The sequence below is a fragment of the Mizuhopecten yessoensis genome, unplaced genomic scaffold (assembly GCF_002113885.1).
Source record: "Mizuhopecten yessoensis strain PY_sf001 unplaced genomic scaffold, ASM211388v2 scaffold4411, whole genome shotgun sequence".
Taxonomy (NCBI): domain Eukaryota; kingdom Metazoa; phylum Mollusca; class Bivalvia; order Pectinida; family Pectinidae; genus Mizuhopecten; species Mizuhopecten yessoensis.
The window spans coordinates 1,024,177-1,043,725 of NW_018405533.1; the positions used below are offsets into that span (position 1 = coordinate 1,024,177).

Below are 19,549 nucleotides of genomic sequence, written 5' to 3' on the forward strand. Positions count from 1 at the left end.
AAGCCGCCATGATGAGCCCTTCTCACTGATCGTAATTATGATCAATAAAAGGTATCTAATTATGTCTTTCACCAGGAGATATGCACCAGCGGTTATTAAACATCGAATTACTTATTAATTGATATGTTTTGTAAGCAAGTAAATGTTAATGTAAAATATTGCTAAAATGAATTGATGTATGCCGATATGCGCACACGTGTGTGTCATGTGTGATCAGATAATTCAAAGAAAACAAGCAACAAAATACACATTTTACGTAGTTTCTTCTTGGTTTTAAATATCATTTTACATCAATGAAAAAAAATCATAGAAATATATTTAAAAAAAATATATTCAGAGATCGATTTTCGGAGCATGAACATCGGTTTTTTTTCCAGATTTTTTGGGTGCGCAAAATATTCGAGTAGAAGCTTTTTCCTGATTTTCAGCCTCAAAAAGTACCTGCGCAAATTACATGGGTTTTTACGGTATATTGTATTGTACAACAATACAGAGATGAAATATTTCTTTAAAAGCTTATTTTATGTATCTTAATCTGCTTGGTAATTTAACTTTGCAAATTGCTATAAATTCTAACAGACATGCCAATATGCTTAAAACAGGCTTTTAATAGTGGTGGGAATTAGTTCAAATTTTGTAATCGATGGTTGGTTTGTCAAAAATCTTAAAACAATGTGATCCATATGATATATGATGTAATAAGTTTGATAACATTCTGACAACAACTTATAAAATCAAGCAAATCTTTCCTATGGCAATATATCGGGATACGTATCGCAATATATTCATTCTGTATTGCACAAATCGTGATACACTCTAGGCATATTGTGACACTCATACAATCAAGTCTGGGTATCCCCTTGCAAAGCACTCGCCCAGTTGAGCTATATACCTGCATGGTTACCGACGATCGACCCTGTCCAACCCTTACACCTATACTAGCTAACAGATCAAACATCACTACCTAAATTAGGGATAATATATTTGCTGATGTCCTTTTTAAATGTATTTCATATTCCCTAAATAGATAGTTGGGCCATATTCAATTTAATCAACAAATATAGTTTGGAAATTTGGGTCAACCTGAAGCCAAAAGACCAGTAGTGTTCATTTGTAAGCACAGATTTGGAAAAAAAAATCCTTTTAATTGGTGATTAAACGTCATTGTGTGTGAGCCTAAATAAATTAAAAAGATAATGTATGACCAAAAATTGGCATTTGTTCTCATTTTTGATTAACCCAATTCCCGTCAGTGACGCACCATTAATTCACATATATGTACACTGAATTAATATAAATTTACAATGTTTTGAATTTCAGACCCTTTTTCTAATCCTGAAAATAATGAAGGAGGGTCAGCTTCGTCAGAAAGCTTAATCCACATAAGAATCCAGCAGAGGAATGGTAGAAAAACCCTGACCACTGTGCAGGGGATAAGTCCCGACTATGACCTGAAGAAAATTGTGAAGGCGTGTAAAAAGGTAAAGTACTTTGATTCTGAATAATTAAAAGATGTTACGGATCCCTTTACCACTGCCAAAAACTGTTACTAGGCACTGGAAACTGTTACTAGGCACTGGAAACTGTTACTAGGCACTGGAAACTGTTACCCTGCACGACTACATCTACAGATAAAGAACTAATCTGTTAAGATCATATAAAACTGAAATTACAGAAAGGTATTAAATCTCTTGAACAAACTTTTTTTTTTTTTTTTTTTACTTTACTCATCCAGAAAATCGGTCTAGATAAAAGTATTTGAAAGCAATAAAAGCAAACATGGCACGATTGCCGACTTTTGGGGAGATGAACTTAATTTCTGTATCCAGAATGCTTGTCAAATAAAAGAAAATTATTTGCAACAAAGCAAGCCATTTTGGTGGTAAGTACAGACTTTCAATGCTATGTATGTTGTCAATAGTGCTTGCTAGGTAGTACCACATGTAAACCATATATGTGAAAAACAACAATAACAATACGGCATGAATGACTCCATGTGTTCTTGTGGTGAAAAGTTCCAGGAATTAAAAGCTTTAAAAGTTAATAAGTTTCCCTCATAATGATAGAACAGAAGCATCTTGGTCAGTTATAACATCATAAAAAAGTCACCAGCCACTGGTATAGTAACTTAAGTAAGCCTCTAAATTTTTCCAGTCGTAGCTGGAAAAACTTGTAGCACTGCGGGGATCAATCTAGGTTTTAAGAGAATCTACCCTTTTTCAGATTTGGGGTAAATTAAAATTGACGTACATGTGTGCAGTATATTTCAATTTATAAACAATTTTAAGCTTAAAAAATGTATATACATGCAGCATTATGAATTTTAACTGTTGAACTTTAAAGAAAACAAAGGGGAAATATTTTGAAGAAAACCCGCTATTTTCTTGTTGAAATAGGGAATTTTTGAAGCACAATGGGAGAATTTCAAAGAACATGAATTTTCTTCTGTAGGGGAAACTACTCATAAACGGTAGTGAATCAAGTCTAGGTTGATCCCAGCCCTGGGTGTTGGGCTAGTGGATTTTTACACCCCTGGATAAGGTCGCATGGTTATCCGCTGGCATTATTTCTAACCATTGCAGCCCTGTAGCTAGGTCTGAGTGTAAAAATTTGATGAGACTAGGCCAGGAGTGAAACCCTGAACTTCTTATTGTTATACACTGTCACTCTTAACTGACTAAACTAAACTCTAAAGTAGTGGAATCCACTAATAATGATATCCTGTTTGCCAGAGAGAGAAAAAGTAATGAGTATGACATAGAATTTTTGTAAAGACAATTTGGTACCTGTACATGGAAAAAATATTTAAACAAGTGGGGCCTTATAATATCTGATAGTATAATAAATATAAGTGAGTTCCACTGTATTATAAAAAAAAAATATATATATATATATAAGATCCTAACTCCATGCTTGAACATGTGTGAAAATACAACAGATGCATGATGGAGAATTTTGTGCCTGAATGTTAAATTTGATATATATTTTGGTTAAATAAAAAAGCCAACAGTCAACTGTCTTTCTGTTAAATTTATTTTCCTGAAATTTCCATGATCTCTCTCGGGTACTACTGCAAATCAACTTGTCTAGCGTTCATATTTGTGATTAAATTGTTGTACAAACAAGTTGATTAAATTTGGTTGATCTTTGTTGTGTTTTAGGAGTTTGCCTGCAACGGGACAGTGGTGGAGCACCCTGAGTATGGGGAGGTCATACAGATGCAGGGCGATCAGAGGAACCACATCAAAGATTTCCTGAGAGATCTCGGCTTAGCAGCTGAGAAACAGCTCAAGGTAAAACTAATTAAGGGGTGTATAATCTATGATTGTTTGATAAATTTTCTCCTTATTATCCATGAGATTTGTTGACGTTCTTTAATTATCCTTGCACCAGCATGGAACTGACTTTGTCTTTGATAATTTTAAAAGTGATCTAATCAATTGAAGCATTTTGTCATGCAAACCTAGCAGTAGGTTAAGATACTGGTAAAAATAGTATCCCAGCTGATATCAACATTATACATAAATAATTTGACTTAGAATCTCACAGAGCCATCCTTTTCTCTGTATGGCTAGGACAGTTTTCTACAGTTTTAGAACAGATCAAATGTAAGCTGTTTTGGCTTAGATTGTTCTCTTGTTGACCAGAACATTTGTTGCAGTAATTGTTCAGACTTTACAAAACAATATTATTTGTCTTTATAATGCAGTTCTTGATCATTGTAATATTTGTATAGGGATTATGTTTTCCCAAATCAACTTAATATTCCAGGGGAATTCCTTTCATTTACTATTTTCTTCACCTCCTTATATTTTGTTCTGCTTTCAGGTTCACGGTTTCTAAGTTGTACCACCACATTCATCAATCAAGTTCGCATCATCTATATTGAGAAGTTCATCATGTTGTAGCCACAAGGCATGCAGTTGCCTCCCTTCCACTGTAGACAACACATTTTGGTTGTTGAAAAAATGCAAAAATTAACAATGAACAGAGAACCTTATTTTAATCCTACAAGTGTATAATTTAAAATTCACGGTAAAAAATATTTATTGTTCTGCAGGGCTTTGTTGTCATGGATATCGTCTCCCATATATATTGAGGTATAGATGAAAACTAGTAATTCTTTCTGGCCAAAAGTTGAATTTAATTATCATAGCTGACAAAAATGTCTAAAATGTGTAGCTGATATGGTTTTTTCATCATATTCATAATTTAGATATTAAAGAAGTTAGCGTATGGTTTGGCTAAATTTGAGATTTATGTACAATTTTAGATTCATGTGAAATAAATCTTCTCTTCTAACTCGTGAAATTCAAATACCTTTAACAAAGGTATCAGAAGTGTTCCAAGGCCCTGAGATATTTTGTAAATGTAGATGCATTAATTTGTCATTTTGTCATAAAATAAAGAAAACTTTTGTAATAAATTCATGTTTGTTTGTGGTTTTTAGAAAGCTTCATGACCTGGCCAAAAGGACTATAAAACTTGTACCCTGGTGCAGTGTCCGTTATCTGTCTGTGAACTTTTACATTAAAACAATTATGCTACTAGTCCAAAACAGCTATTGGATTTTGACTTTTTATTCTGCAGCATTGTTGGGCCGAGGGGACTCAAATGTTATAAAATAAAGTGTGTCTCCCCTTAAGACAGAAGGGCAGTGCCAAATAATAAGGGTAGAATATCTTTAATATGGATGAATGAATGAAAATAGAAAAGATGAGTAACAACACCACTGAATCCGGTACAAAATGTAATGTTTGATTTACATTCTATGTGCTGACATGTTTCGGTGAAAGGGAGGTCGTCTTCAGAGCACGTTCATATGGATGAATGGTTTAATCCATATTTGGTCTAGAGCTTCCTTTGACCAAATTGACCCCATAATGTATTCAACAGAGAGGCAGTACCATTTAGGGGAAATAAAGATAATATTTTAAATCCTTTTGCTATCTCCTTCCAGAATTAAAGAATTGAAATAAATTTGGTCGAGAGATTCCTTGAGCTGAAGAACTCGACATTCAAACAGGGAAAGTGACTCCGTTGAGGCCTAAAATATGAATTTTTGCATTGAAATTTTTTCCTTTATTGTTGAAAAGATCAATAGGAAAAGATGATGTTCTGTATAAATGAAGTTGGTACGACCTTTTGGGTCGGCCTGCTGGGACCGAAATAGAGGAATTTTGGTTGTAAAGCAGTGCTACTTAAAAATGATCCCCACCTTATAACCAATACAATTGCTATAAATGAACAGATATTTACATTCATGCTACCACTACCAGCAATTGTCTCTGATTATAGGGCAGGGATCTAAGACTGTTTCCATGTTGTGAATTGAAGACTACCCCGGTAAGTGTATTGGGGCAGGGCCGAGCATGTTTGTATGATTGTAATGATCTCTTCAGGTCACCAAAGATTAAGGTCATGGTCAAACATCAATACTTATAAACTATAGAAGCTAGGGCCTTTAAGCTGATGACATGTATGCTCAAAATTTTACTTTATGTATAAAATCAAGTCATTGCTTGAAAGTTCAAGGTCATATATGCCAAGTCAATAAGTAGTTACTCTATAGTCAGGTTAATTGTCATCAAACTTAAAAGTCAACAATATGGTACGAACTACTGAAACTGAGGACTAAAAACATGTGTTCCTTCTCCAAAAGTCTGTATAAACTGTGAACAAAAACAGGTCTCCCCTTATTAGCCAATAGACAAACTTCGATATAAAAAACTAACAAAGGGCCATATCTCTTTATATAATGGGGCAAGAGCCCTGAATTTAGAATGCGAATCTCCTACTTCCCAAGATACATTAAAACTATAACAAGTTTGGTCAACGAAGGTGAAATAACATGGGAAGTTATGCCGTCGACAAACTTTGGTATTAACAAGAGGCTAAACGGCCTGAATCGCTCACCTGGTATTAATCTCACACCTGTAATCTTAAAATCGGACTAAAATACAACTACAGGCAGAATATCAGTGTTTGATTCATAAGAATCTATTAAAATATTTAAACATATGACGCCTGTTACTTTGAATGTCGAACAAGAAGTTTATAGTCTTCCAACCCAGCAAGTTTCTAACAAAATATCACCCTGGACCTTTTGGTTATACAGAACAAATCAGATTTAAACATAATGACCACTGTAACCTTGAACAATCTTTGTAGCCCTTCATCCCAGCATGTTACTGGCCAAATATGATGACCCTAGGCCTCTTGGTTATTCAGAAGAAGTTGTTTAAACTTTTTAAACATATTAGACCCCAGTGGCCTTGAATATGATTCCAGGTCATTTATTTGAACAAATGTTACTGGCCAAAATAAAGCACCCTAGCCCTTTCGATTATTCAGAAGGAAGTTGTTTAAATGTTTTAAACATATTTGACCCCTGTGACTTTGAATATAAATAAAGGTCATTCATTTGAACAAACTTGGTAGCCCTTCATCCCAGCATCTTACTGGCCAAATATCATCACCCTAGGCCTCTTGGTTATTCAGAAGAAGTTTGTTTTTCTCCAACCTATTTGACCCCTGTGACCTTGAACATAAGTCAAGGTCATTTATTTGAACAAACTTGGTAGCCCTTCATCCCAGCATGTTACTGGCCAAATATCAATATCCAGGGCCTCTTGGTTATTCAGAAGAAGCTGTTTTGAAGATTTTAACATATTTGACCCCTGTGACCTTGAACATTGATGAAGATCATTTATTTGAACAAATTTGGTAGCCCTTCATCCCAGCATGCTTCTGGCAAAATATCATCATCCTAGGCCTTTTGGTTACTTCTGTAGTTGTTTAAAATAATAAGTTGACGCCGGACGGGCGCTGCACCATGCCTTAGCGGTCACCTGAGTTATATCATAGGTACTGGTAGCTTTATTTTATTGTTTAGATGTGATGTGGAAATCAGCATGTAAACTAAGTGAAATACATTACTTGCCATGTCGTCAAAGGATAAAAATTTGAAAATATTGGTAAATGTTCCCTTTAGAGTCCCGCCCTAGCCCCTGGGGATGGGGCAGGAATCCCAATTTTACAATGTAATACCCTCATTCAACACAGATGATTCTGACTAAGTTTGAGTAATTTTCTGCTGAAATTGGATAAAATATAAACTATAGTAAACTTTACCCCCTCCCCAAGGGAATTGATAGTTCGGGGGTCCTGAAATTTACAATTTAAATAAAGCCCCTGATGATCTTTCTGTTCATGCAGAGAAAATCACTAGTACCTCGGAGTCTGGAGAAGAAGATTTTGGAAATATTGGTTAATTTTCCCTTTGAGGCCCCGCCCTGGCCCCAGGGGTTGGGGTAGGAATCTCAATTTTACAATTTTGTAGCCTCATCTACCAAGGGTGATTCTGACCAAGTTTGAAAAAAATCCATCCAATGGTTCTTGAGAAGAAGTTTAAAATGTAAAAAGTTTACGCACGACGGACGGAAAGCGATTAGAATAGGTCACTTGAGCAAAGCTCAGGTGACCTAATAAACATAGGGCAATAACTCTGTATATAGTATGGCATAAAACCTGATTTTAGTGCGAGAAATTCCGCCTTCCCAAGATGCATTAATATGGTAAGTTTGGTCAACGTAGGTGAAATGTCATGGAACTTGTGCTCCGGACAAACTTTGGCATTTAATTAAACAAAGGGCCATAACTCTGTATATAGTGAAGCATGAGACCTAATTCTAGTGCACTGCACACCTCCTTAAGGTGATGCAGGTATACTTCAAGTTTGATCAAGATATCTTTTACGGTTTAAATGTTATGGTCCAGACAAAAATTTACTGAAAATGTTGCACTTATTTTCCCTTGAAGTGAAGGTCAGTGACCTAATTCCAGTGCACTGCACACCTTCTGTGGGTGATGCATGCATACCTAAAGATTCATCAAGATATCTTCAACGGTTTAAAAGTTATGGCCCGGACAAGTTGTGATTAGTAGAACCAGAAGAAGAACCAGTACTAATGCAATATGTCTCCCTTCTTTCGAAGGAGAGACATAATTATCAAGGTCATTGGATGAAAGGTTAAGGATATCCTGACTCCAATACTTGGGAAATGTTATGACAACATTGAAGGCTCTGTATGCATCACATTGTGGATATTACAAGTAAAATAGTTTGATCCTTTAACCCTTTCACCACTGTAGACCATAATGGACTCATCCAGATCAATGCATGGTAGTCTACTAAAGTTGCATAGGGATGAAAGGGTTTATGTACATCCAAAGAATTGCACTGCAAGGTAATGGTGAAATTTACTGCGGTGTTGCTCCTTTTTTAATCGTCGAAGGTCTGGAATCAGCCTGGCCATTAGTGTTTGTTTTACACAATGCCGACACCAATAAAGTAGTTGACTATGTACCTTTTATTTTGTTAGAGAAATTCCAAGGGTTCATAGAACACTAGTGACCATAAAACCTCTGGAATTTTAGCTCACCTGCCCGATTATAAAATCTGTTAAACTTAATGTCCTTGTTTGACTCTCAAGGTCTTGTGTTTAGATCTTTTAATAGATTCTTTTGAATCAAACACAGGTATTCTGCCTGTAGCTGTAGTTCAGTCCACTTTTAAGATTACAAGTGTAAGATTAATACCAGGGCCCAGTTGTTCAAAAGGTGATTAGCCAAGTCATTGTTTAACACTTTTCAATCTCTAATAATTTGGTCAATATACAATTTAATAATAAAACCTATACATTTTGCATGAATTTTACCTCAGTGAATAGATACACCAAAAATAAAATTTGCGCTAGTCACTGATTAAGCTAATCACCGTTTGAACAACTGGGCCCTGGTGAGCGATTCAGGCCCATGGGACCTATTGTTGAGGTTGACCTTGCAATAACATAGTAGAGAATCTCTTAGAAGTGTTGTGCTGTGGATTCTTGCTGATTTAGATCAATTCTATTCAATCCAGCAGATTACATACGAAGTGCTGGTTCTATTAATGAACAGAAAACACAATACATAATCTGATGAGGATGTTCTTTATTGGATGTCCTTGTTTTAACCCCGAAAAATTGTCAATAATTTAATCAAATCACATGTATGCCCAATAAAAAAATACATGAACGAAGACATGCAGTTTTACCCTGAATCATCTCTTAGCCAGGGCTGTCATGATTACACAGGCAAGGTTTTTTCCAATGTCAAAAAATTCATAAATGTATGATATATACATGTACATATATTCTGAGCTGTGTCCAACATAAAAATTCAAAACAGAATATCGACATATCTATAAATGAAGTACTCTTCATGTGAACTAGAGAACAAGGGTTTTACATACTAGAGAAAAAACTATTTAAACAATGAATTACATTCATACCTTCCGACACTTTTCAGAATATCTACAATTCCGTAGAAATCATAAGGAAATAAATGAAAGGCATATTAAGAAATTTTCCTTTGAAGATATACATATATACATAAGTATACTAAAAACTTTTTCCCAAAACAAAAGAAACGAAACGGAACAAGTATTGACTGAATTTGTTTTCAAACATGTACCTTCTGGACGCAAGTTAATACAGTTAGAAATGGAAGCTGGGACATTTCACTGCCAGGGATACCTGTATATATATATAGTCATGTAACTAAATTCATCAGAGACGATTGGGCAGGACAAAACTACAGATCTCGAGTGACAAAAACCCCATCCCAATGAAATGTGAGAAGTACATTTTACATGTACAAAAACTATAAGTATGGGCATAAGGTTTATATGTAATATACCATTTTAACACTCTTTCAATTTTGTAATTGCTGGGTTTTCCCCCCAATAACATTCTTATCCAACTAACCAACAACTGTTTGATTTTAATTTTAAACATTACTTTAAAATGGTTTACAGAGAAACAAAAATGGAAGCACATTATGAATCATAGCAAACTGTAGCAAGTGAGGTGAAGGCTTGGAACAGCAAACCAAACGTGAGCACCTCACAACAGAAAAAAAAAAAATCCAATTTTTGAAACTCAATTTCTCCAGTATTTTTTCGTTTAGAAAGTCTAACAGGTGAAAACCAATAAGATGTTTCAGTGAATAATTGATACAGGTGATCATCTGCATGGCATCAAAGGCATTGAGGTTTAAAATGGGCTATTGAATCACAGAATTTTAATGAATTTAACAAATAAATAATCTTACAAACCACACATACATTCATTATAATGATTCGGGGATACCTATTCTTCCTCAATCATGAGTATGAATTTAATCCACTGTCGGAAAACACAAATGTGTTCTCAAAATTAATAAGGGGAGAGAGAAATAGTTTAATCTATTGACCCCTTAAATCATATTTAAGATTCTTCCAAGACTATAAATCGGACATTCTATTGTCAACATCCAGGGGTGAAAGGGTTAAACTACTTCAAAATTACACTGCCATACTATTATATTTGTCATGTTAACAATTAGATAATTTCCAGCTGTTGCTTCAGGGTTACTGACAAAACATATATATATCAACTTACTATTTCTTGTAAAACATAGGTTTTAAGTTGAGAATTCATATCATGTTTAAATAATAAAATAAAATGTTCCCACTGATCATTTGTAAATACAAATAATTATTGAACTGTAAATTGATTTTCTGAAATTTGTGTTCAAGAAATTCACCAATGTTAAATGAAACTTGAACAATTTTGTTATGGAATAAATTGTAAGATACAACGTACATCTGAAATGTATCTATTGGAGTCCTCTAAAGGATGATTTCCACTCAAAGTGAATGAAATGTAAATTTCAAGAAATCACAAAAAGATACAAGACAAACATAATCTATCGGTATGAGGAGAGTATCATTTCTGATACATTGTACATGATATCAGAGGTATGAGGAGAGTATCGTTTCTGATACATTGTACATTGATATCAGAGGAGATTTCCAACCAACTTGATTTTGTAGTACTTATCTGAATGCTCACACATGATCAAGACACCAGAGTGTCTGATAAACAGGTTTCCACAGTAATGATAAAACTGACTAGGTGTAGGGCTATGTTCCCTTGCCGCACTGAACTTCCTTCAGCTATTTCTAAAATACTGCATGTGTTTCTACTACTATTTGACGAAAGAGTGGTCCATGAAAAATGCTGATCAATATAAAAAAAATTCGCAACACATTAAAATATAACACTTTTATCAATCCAGACAGCATTATTTTAAATGAATATGTAGGTCACTTTTACCATATATCAAGCACATATACCCTGAAACAATTAAAGGAACAATGTCAAATGATGAATCAGTTCACATTTAGGTTTTATATATTACATCAATAACTTTCAAAGGTTTTTTTAATTTGAAAAATATATGTAGATGGTGAGCTGTACTAAAATTGAAACAAAATGACAATTGTATTATATTTCATACAAATGATTAATGCCATTCCAACCTGCACATACTCAAAGAAAAAAGTTCTTTCAACATTAATATTCAACATGGACAGACAAGAAAGCAGAAATTCTTTACTTAAGTGACTTTGAATTGAACAATTGCAAATTCTTGATTTTTTAGAGGAATTATATGCAAGACAGCTCTTAATTGATTTATAATTTTAGAATTGAATCTTCATCTATTTAAAATGTTTCTCTTTATTAGAATTGCATCAACAAGGTACTGTATCAGACTTTTGGATGAAAGTGTCGATGTCCCAAATGCTGAATCTTAAACAAAATAAACAGAAGTGATTGGCAGCAACAGTGAATAAATCATCACCTGAATGAATCATCGCCCACGGAAAAAACTTTGTAATCAATATTAAAACAGAGATACCCTAATTTAACAAATTACATCAACAAGAAAATTATTTACAAACCAAGGACGCTGATGAAATTGCAGCTTTACATTGCCACAAGACAGTTGTCTATACCCAGCTAATGTGATTCACAAAAATATCTGACACGTTTTCATTATTTTACGCATCTCATTGACTTTGCATCTATATACAAGTATGCTATTTTTTAAATTGACCAAAAAATTCAAGAAAAAATCCACAAGCAATTCTCCCAGAGACAGCTAATTTTCACATATTCGAATATTACTCGCACAAATCACATTCCATATCAACACACAACATGTATACCACAACTGAATAACACCAGTTAAAATATATTTCTCACATCCTCGTGGATTTTTTTTATTTTAACACCTAAAGATTTCAGAACAAAATCTTGAATTATTATATATACCTTTCTACAGATCGTTGCTTGGTCAATACATTTTTTATGTTTTTTTCCAAATTCCATTTTTTTTATTTTCAGCCAAGACAGAAAATTTACCTTTTTATACTATCACGCCATACAAGTAAATGCAATTTTTGTTTCTTAATGTAGTCCGGACATTGCTTTAAGTGTACATGCTCTAATAATTGGGTACTATATTTTATTTCCATAAAAGTTAAAAATTCCACATCAGTCATCATAGAAAACAAAAATTCCACAATCTTACAGATTAAACATACACAATGTTACGCTGTTATTCATAACAGGTCAAACTCACAAGTGATTCAGATTGTTAGCGAATGATCAAAGGAGCATAATGCAGTAAATGCAGACTTTTTTTAAACAGTAGTTAATTGCAAAGCATGATATTAAGTGTCGCTCACTTCATACAATCTACAAATTATAGGTTTTTAAATTTCTGACATTTCATTCTCCTATCAAAAAGCACAGCACTATATATTCTGAGCAATAAATTAAAAAGTAAACAATATTATTTCAGGGAATAAATGTTGACAGAATATAGCGACTCCTCACTCGAATGAACACATTTTCATATTTCACATTTACAAAAATACCATTTTTTTGTAAATTGTCTGATATGGGGGGTTTGTTATGTGAATGTTGAAAACAAGATTTGGCTAAATTATAGTCCACAACTAGTAAGACAAAGTTCATATTAATTACAAGAATGTGATTTAAATTTTCTCCAAATACACGTGGCCTGTTTACCCAACAACCCCTCAAGTCACTAAGATGCAATCTTAACAAGACAGGACTGAGACTCAATTTTACTAAGTTTTATCTTTGCAGACCAGACACATTTTGCTAACTCTACAATGGAATCCAATATTAGTAGATTATTTTTCTGTTTATTTAAAGAATATTTCTACACAACCTATGCTCTGTCTGAGGCCCAATTTAACTGAAACGTGCATCATGGTTTGAAAAAGAAGTTACACATTTTCCCCCCAAGCTGCTAACAGATATTCAGGGTCACCTGAGTTAGAGAAAGTATCACTGTGAACCAGTTTCAAGCCTAATCTCCTCAAATGGTCAACCCTATATGATTTTAAGTTCATGCCAATAAGGTTAATGTTCAAAACAGAAAGATCAAAGTGCTGTAGACGCTTCATCATGGTTCTTTAGAAGCTTAAGTGCACCAGAATGATCATGGTTCTTGAGAAGCTTCAGTGCACCAGAATGATCATGGTGCTTGAGAAGCTTCAATGCACCAGAAGTTTTACATTGCCAGGGGCCTGTTCGTCAATACGGAACAACCGGTACGTCCCTTTTTAAATGTAACATTTTCTAGTTTAAATCCCAGTGGACCCACAAAAGTTTATGCAGGCCTTGCAAGGCTTTGTCAAGGCTCGCTTGAAAGCAGCATCAGATTACTGAGTCCGACCTGATTTCATAAACGAACTCTGGTCCAACCGGTTCAACCGTTTGGACCGCGATATACAAAAAAGGCCGAATATATGCACTGAGCAACCAATTCCTGCTGGCGTCTCTTGGTGAAGAAACACCAAGGTTCACATTGGTGATGTTAATCTAAAAAGGATCTCATCTAACACTGAAACCTAACATTCAGAAATAACTTGAGTGGACAGCCCATCATCATCCAGTATCGAGACTTGAGGGGGTGGCAAGGTTCAACAGGTAATATCTATATATATCACACATGTACAATCATCCAATCATATCTCTGTATAACACTAAAAAAAGCCCAAACCTAAAACAAAATGACTTGTCTAAGTGCGTGAACGAAAACAATGATAAGTACAATAATAATTATTTATAATAATTCATAATAAGAAATCGCACAGTATTAAAAAGTCAAAAAAACACAAATATTACAACTACATTCAACAATGTTAACTGTGTCACCAGACGAATACAAGCATCATTGGACAACAGCATGATCAGACATGGGTTGTAGAGAGGAGATAAGACAAACACATTGTGTTCACATTGCAGCAGATAACTCCTACATAGTATAACCTAAGTTTGCCAAGCGTAATATCATTCTTAATAATTCAGAAGCAATGGCATCATTGTCATAGAAGATCTAGCACACTGTCATTAATCTCAATGAAATGGATCAACTGCGCAGTTTAGATAAAATTTACAAGAATTATCTCCCTTCACTTCAGAAGTTTGTGCTTTAACTTATTGCAGCTCTTCCAATTGGAGCTTCAGAACTTCAGTACTATTTAAAACTTACAAATTTAATGACCATACTGTGTCGATTCAGTTGGCAATAGCATCCGAAGGGAAATTCTACATTGCTTTACAATTAAAACGACAGTTTTATAATAAAATTGAATATTGAATCCTGGGTAAATACAATCTATTGCAATGTGTACATGATCATATTAGTCTTAAGAGCTCCTGTGCACCTCAATAAAATACATGAAAATTCACATAGTCTCGCACCCTTCATATATATATTTCATCAACACCTAAGCATCCTTCAAATGCAAAAATTCTTTCATCACTCTTGAAAAACACATTTGAAAGCCAACAAGCATACATACAAACTCCTTTTAATTAATTACTATAGCACAACATGGGATCCAAATACTAGGTCAGATACTCATAGCAGCAAAACATATATATATATATATATTATCATAGTAGAACAAAACATTTCGTACATTACCTACTCAATTCACAACTCTAACAGAATTTGAAAGTTCTATCTTTATCTGGTTGCCAAATGAGGGGAAAAGGGAGGGGTTGGGAGAGGGAATCTTACTGTACAAAGTAAAATTGACTTAATTTTCACAATAAAATTATAATTATTATTCTATTTTATGGCAGCATTTTAAAGGTTTAATTTTAATTCAAAATATAAATATTTCTGTGTAATTGGTTATACCTCAGTATTTTTGAATTTCACAGTTAATCAAGTAATTTGTGATCACTCCATAAACTTTCAGCGATTAAAAACAATCTTGATAAATGTATCTTTATACCTTGAAATTAAACTGAATTTCAAACAAAATCCTGTTTACAAAATGGATAGTAGCACGATACTAATATCATTGGTAGCGCTAGCTAAAACAGCGAAATGTACCGACAGCAACTATTGAATATTTTACAGATGTCCCACCTAGCACATTGCCTCTGCCTGATGGTCTTGTCTTTATCAGCAAGGGACCTCAGTCTCTGATTCATCTTAATTTTAAAGAATTTTCAGAAATCGTCAAAAGATATTTCAAAATTTGATAGAAAATATTCTAAATTTCAAATGACATACTTCCAAAGATATGTAATTTCCCCCCAAGATTACTTGTGATTCTTATTCTGTAACAGCTACTTTACAATAATTACACAAATCAATATATGTACGACACTTGAAAACTAAACCTGCATACGAGGGAGAAAAAAATGTTTTGTACTACCAGCACATTACAGATATATTTTTGAGCTGTAAAGATTGTCATCAAATAGGAAGCTTTGCAGGAAAGTTTTTCTACGTTTTAAAACATTCGGGAGACCTGGATAGTACACCTAGAAGTATTCCATTTGAAAATAAACGTTTTGCACAAAACCTGACAAGGAGATACAGATTTCATGGCAGAAGCTTAAGTGAGTCATCCAAAAATAACATTTTGGGTATATTTCCACTTCTAATAACAAAAAAGGAAGAAGAAACACAAACAAATATTGAACAAATAACTTTAAAATGGATGTGCTAAATCACTATTAAATAATGTTGAATACTGGTTAGATTTTCTACACACTTAGTCCTTTATGTACAGACACTTGGTTATATTTATGTATTTAAAGAGGTTCTCGCCTCGACATAGCTCTGTACAATTTACCCTCGACAAGGGTACGGGGAAATATGACCAAATAGAATTAAATGCATGCAGGCACCATTTCAAGATAACAACTGGCTTGTTCTTACAATATCAGTTCCGGTATCAACAGCTGTTGTTGCTGGAGACAACCAAGGAACTGGCAAAGCTTTCACAGATCTAGAGCACCTGTCTCCTAACCATCCCCATTACAGTTCTAACTCTGTCTAACAAATTGGAGTTGTAAGGGTATGATCACTTTATCTTGCAATCATGATCACATTCAGAGATCGGTGCAACAGCAATTGACATTTGATGCAGAATAACATGTGTGAAGTGGAATATTGCTCTCGAAGATGAGTTACAGAACAAATTTAGAAATACATTTGTAATGTAAATAGAACTTGTTGATTTAGTGGTTGATACCAAGGCTGATACTGTAAGAACCAGACCCTGTGGTTGTTTCTCTGTGTATACATTGACATGTAGCTGTAACGCAGGTACGTCTTATGTACAGATATCACAAATCATGAACTGTCGACTCTCGGTGCTGAGGAGGTAATGTTTGGAAATCTCCATAAACAGAAAATCCTTCAAGTGTGTTTTTGACAAAATTACACACTTAACACAAAGCTTGTATAAGAAAGCCTGCATATAAAGTAACAGGTTTTGATTCAGGCTTTACCTTGACTATTCGTTTTTAATACACAGGCTTTCTTGGACCAAAAATGCTAAAAATGATGATTTCAAATTGAAGTTCAAACTCTCAATTGTGACAATTTTTGAAGACACATTTCATTCAAACAAAATAACTGAAAATTTTGAATTGCCTGAAATTGTATTTCAGTGGTAACTAGTTGAACTGTCCCCACTAAGTGCGGCTCAGCAGCGATTACAGAAAGAAAGAACAGAAAAGGGAGAGACAGAGAGGTAGAAAAACAGTTACGTGACTGGCATGCACCACGCTACAGGTCGTAATTACACCGATAAACTACCAAGCTGGCCACTTATGGTTGCAACAACCAGTAACACGTTCGCCATTGTCAAACAAGGTTCTACAGTGTGCGACTACATTACGGAGGCTATCTCCCTGTCCAACAATATATAATAATATCTCCAAAAAGTTTTTTATATCTTTTTCAATACTATTTTCATCCTATCAAGGTATCAACACATTTTTCTGGCCACCCATTGCACACAAGAGCAGACACCTGTCTCTTGAACAAAATGCTTGTCCACGGAAACGTTTGAACCGTGTCCTACTCCCATCTCACAGGAAGTGTGACAGAACAGCAGGTAGCGAGTTCTAGAGATCATATGCAAGCGACGCTGATGGACAAACCCCTTGCGACATCCCATAATACTTGATGTCTGGCTAGTGATCCACACCTTGCATCATTCTGCAGTTGGCAGGGAAGAGCTAGTGCCGACACTATGCACAGTCCAATATCACAAATATACCAGGCTCAGTTTAGCTGTTCAAACTCATCTTGCTTGTACATTTCATTGCAGCAAACCTTTCTGACAAATAAAATCTCTTCAGCGAGTCAGGTACCATACAAAATCATCAAGGATCAATTTCCTTTTTTCAATTCACTGCTTCACTTGCATATCTTTAGATTAAAATTTCTCAACACTTCGTAATTTCAAAAGTCAACCTGTTGTAAGCATCATATCCAATTTCAGAAGATATCTGTTATTGATCCAATGATGTGTGTTGTACAGATTCACCAAACATCAGTGAGTACCATGACACAGTCTTAAGTCTTTTACATACAAGCCAATAGTTCGGCGTACAAGCCAAAAGTCCGGCGTACAAGCCTATATTCCACCATCCATTCACCATATGTTGGAAACTCCGATTCCATAGAGTATTGCTGGTGTATCATTTCAAGCGGTCAATTGCCATTGTTTATTTCGTCGATGACCGGGATCCATCCCGTTCACTACGTCTCCTGTCCCTCCGCTCACGGTTCTCCTTGGCCCGGCGGCCACCCCCAAACCTTTGATCTTTAGGTTCAAAGTCCCTTCGCCCCTGGTCCTTTACTGGGGGTCTAGAATTGGCAGAAGTCGTTTTAATTGTCTGAGATTGCTCTTTAAGTGTTTGACTGGCACGCACACTAGCAGCGGTCTTGGAGTCTTCCTCTCCCGACTCGTCACTGCTGCGTTGTTTACTGCCGCCCTCAGCAGCTGCCGCAGCAGCTGACGCGGCTTCGGCTTCTCGGCCTCGTGCCAACATTTGAGCATATGTAAGTTTGACCTGGGCCTGTTGCTGAACTGGAACCGGCTTTTCCTGCTGCAAAGGTGAAACAAGCACATTTTTATTTTTAGACAATAATTGATGGTATAATAGCAACACACTTTTATTACAATGAGATACTGGTAAAATAGTAAATATACAAGAAAGTCTCAGGGCTACTCCATCACATTCAGGAACCAGGTATTACTTGTATTTATTTTATGAGTGAAGGATTTTGATTCAGATCTGCCTATTTCATTATTAATCAGTTTCAATATGTGTACTTGATGGGCAGTGGCCGGGTGCATGGGCCCGTTTAGCAAGTAGATTGCACCCCTTTCCATGCAATTTTGAAACAGTTTCGCTTTCATCATGTCAATATATAAAATAAAGATTATTTTTTTACTACAACCAGATGAAGCTTATATTATATTTCAGTCGTTGTGTTATTCAATTTTCTGCGATTTTAACCAGTCCGACATCAGTGAACTTGACATCATCGGTATGATTTGACCGCATTGCAACCCAAGACATTCAATTACAACTTGTTTGTTTTAAGGTTATCCCAGTAATATACCTTCTTTATCAAAGGACCCCGGTTTTTCCTGCCTATTACAACAGATAAAAGAGTTCTGGTGTTCAGGGGTGGAACAGATAGGTTACTGGAATAGTCCCTGGATAGCATTGGATTCCACATATAGGAATCATTGTTGTGTCCTAAAATTTCGTACTGTGACCTATGGAAGCCGGTGCTTTGAGAGGGTTTCAGCCACGTTGTGAAATAGCTTACGACCTGCTTTAAGAGAGTCAAATAGTTATACCCTGGCCAAATTCAATAAGGACATCTAAACTCACCTCTTCACGTCTACATTGTAGACTATTTGCACAGATGCCATGCACATACATTATTTATTCATTTATGTACACATTGAGATGATTATCGTCTTACTTAATGTATAATGGTGATGGTAAGCCAATTTTGTTTCACAATTATAACTAAATAGTATTATCCATATGATGTAAAGCGCTTTAGAGTAATTTTACAAATTAGATAGGGCACTATATAAATGTTGTTCATTATTATTATTATTACTGTATAGTATCTATCAGAAGATGACGTTATTACCAAATTGATGATCATTTTGGTGCCTTGGAGAAATAAGATAGGGCACTATATGAATGTTGTATGTTATTATTATGAAGAGATCTGATATGGCTCTTCAACCAGATAAAAGCTTTGCATGGTTTCATAAGTCTGTTCATAAGTC

The 19,549-nt window shown here is 35.0% G+C and overlaps 2 protein-coding genes across 7 annotated transcripts in view; one reads left to right on the forward strand and one right to left on the reverse strand.

The window, feature by feature from the left end:
* The window catches only part of LOC110448984 (eukaryotic translation initiation factor 1-like), a 7,296-nt gene extending 2,870 nt beyond the window's left edge, over positions 1 to 4,426 (forward strand). Inside the window, exons 2-4 of the mRNA XM_021495546.1 lie at positions 1,321 to 1,481; positions 3,162 to 3,293; positions 3,829 to 4,426. Coding sequence (XP_021351221.1) covers positions 1,321 to 1,481; positions 3,162 to 3,293; positions 3,829 to 3,843 — 308 coding nt within the window. The 3' untranslated portion in view covers positions 3,844 to 4,426. The remainder of the gene's footprint in view (positions 1 to 1,320; positions 1,482 to 3,161; positions 3,294 to 3,828) is intronic.
* A 4,551-nt stretch (positions 4,427 to 8,977) lies between these two features.
* Positions 8,978 to 19,549, reverse strand: part of LOC110448985 (la-related protein 4-like) — a 63,566-nt gene continuing 52,994 nt past the window's right edge. For all 6 annotated transcript variants that reach the window (XM_021495549.1, XM_021495547.1, XM_021495552.1 and 3 more), the window contains one exon: positions 8,978 to 18,338. In XM_021495549.1, coding sequence (XP_021351224.1) covers positions 17,955 to 18,338 — 384 coding nt within the window. In that variant the 3' untranslated portion in view covers positions 8,978 to 17,954. The remainder of the gene's footprint in view (positions 18,339 to 19,549) is intronic.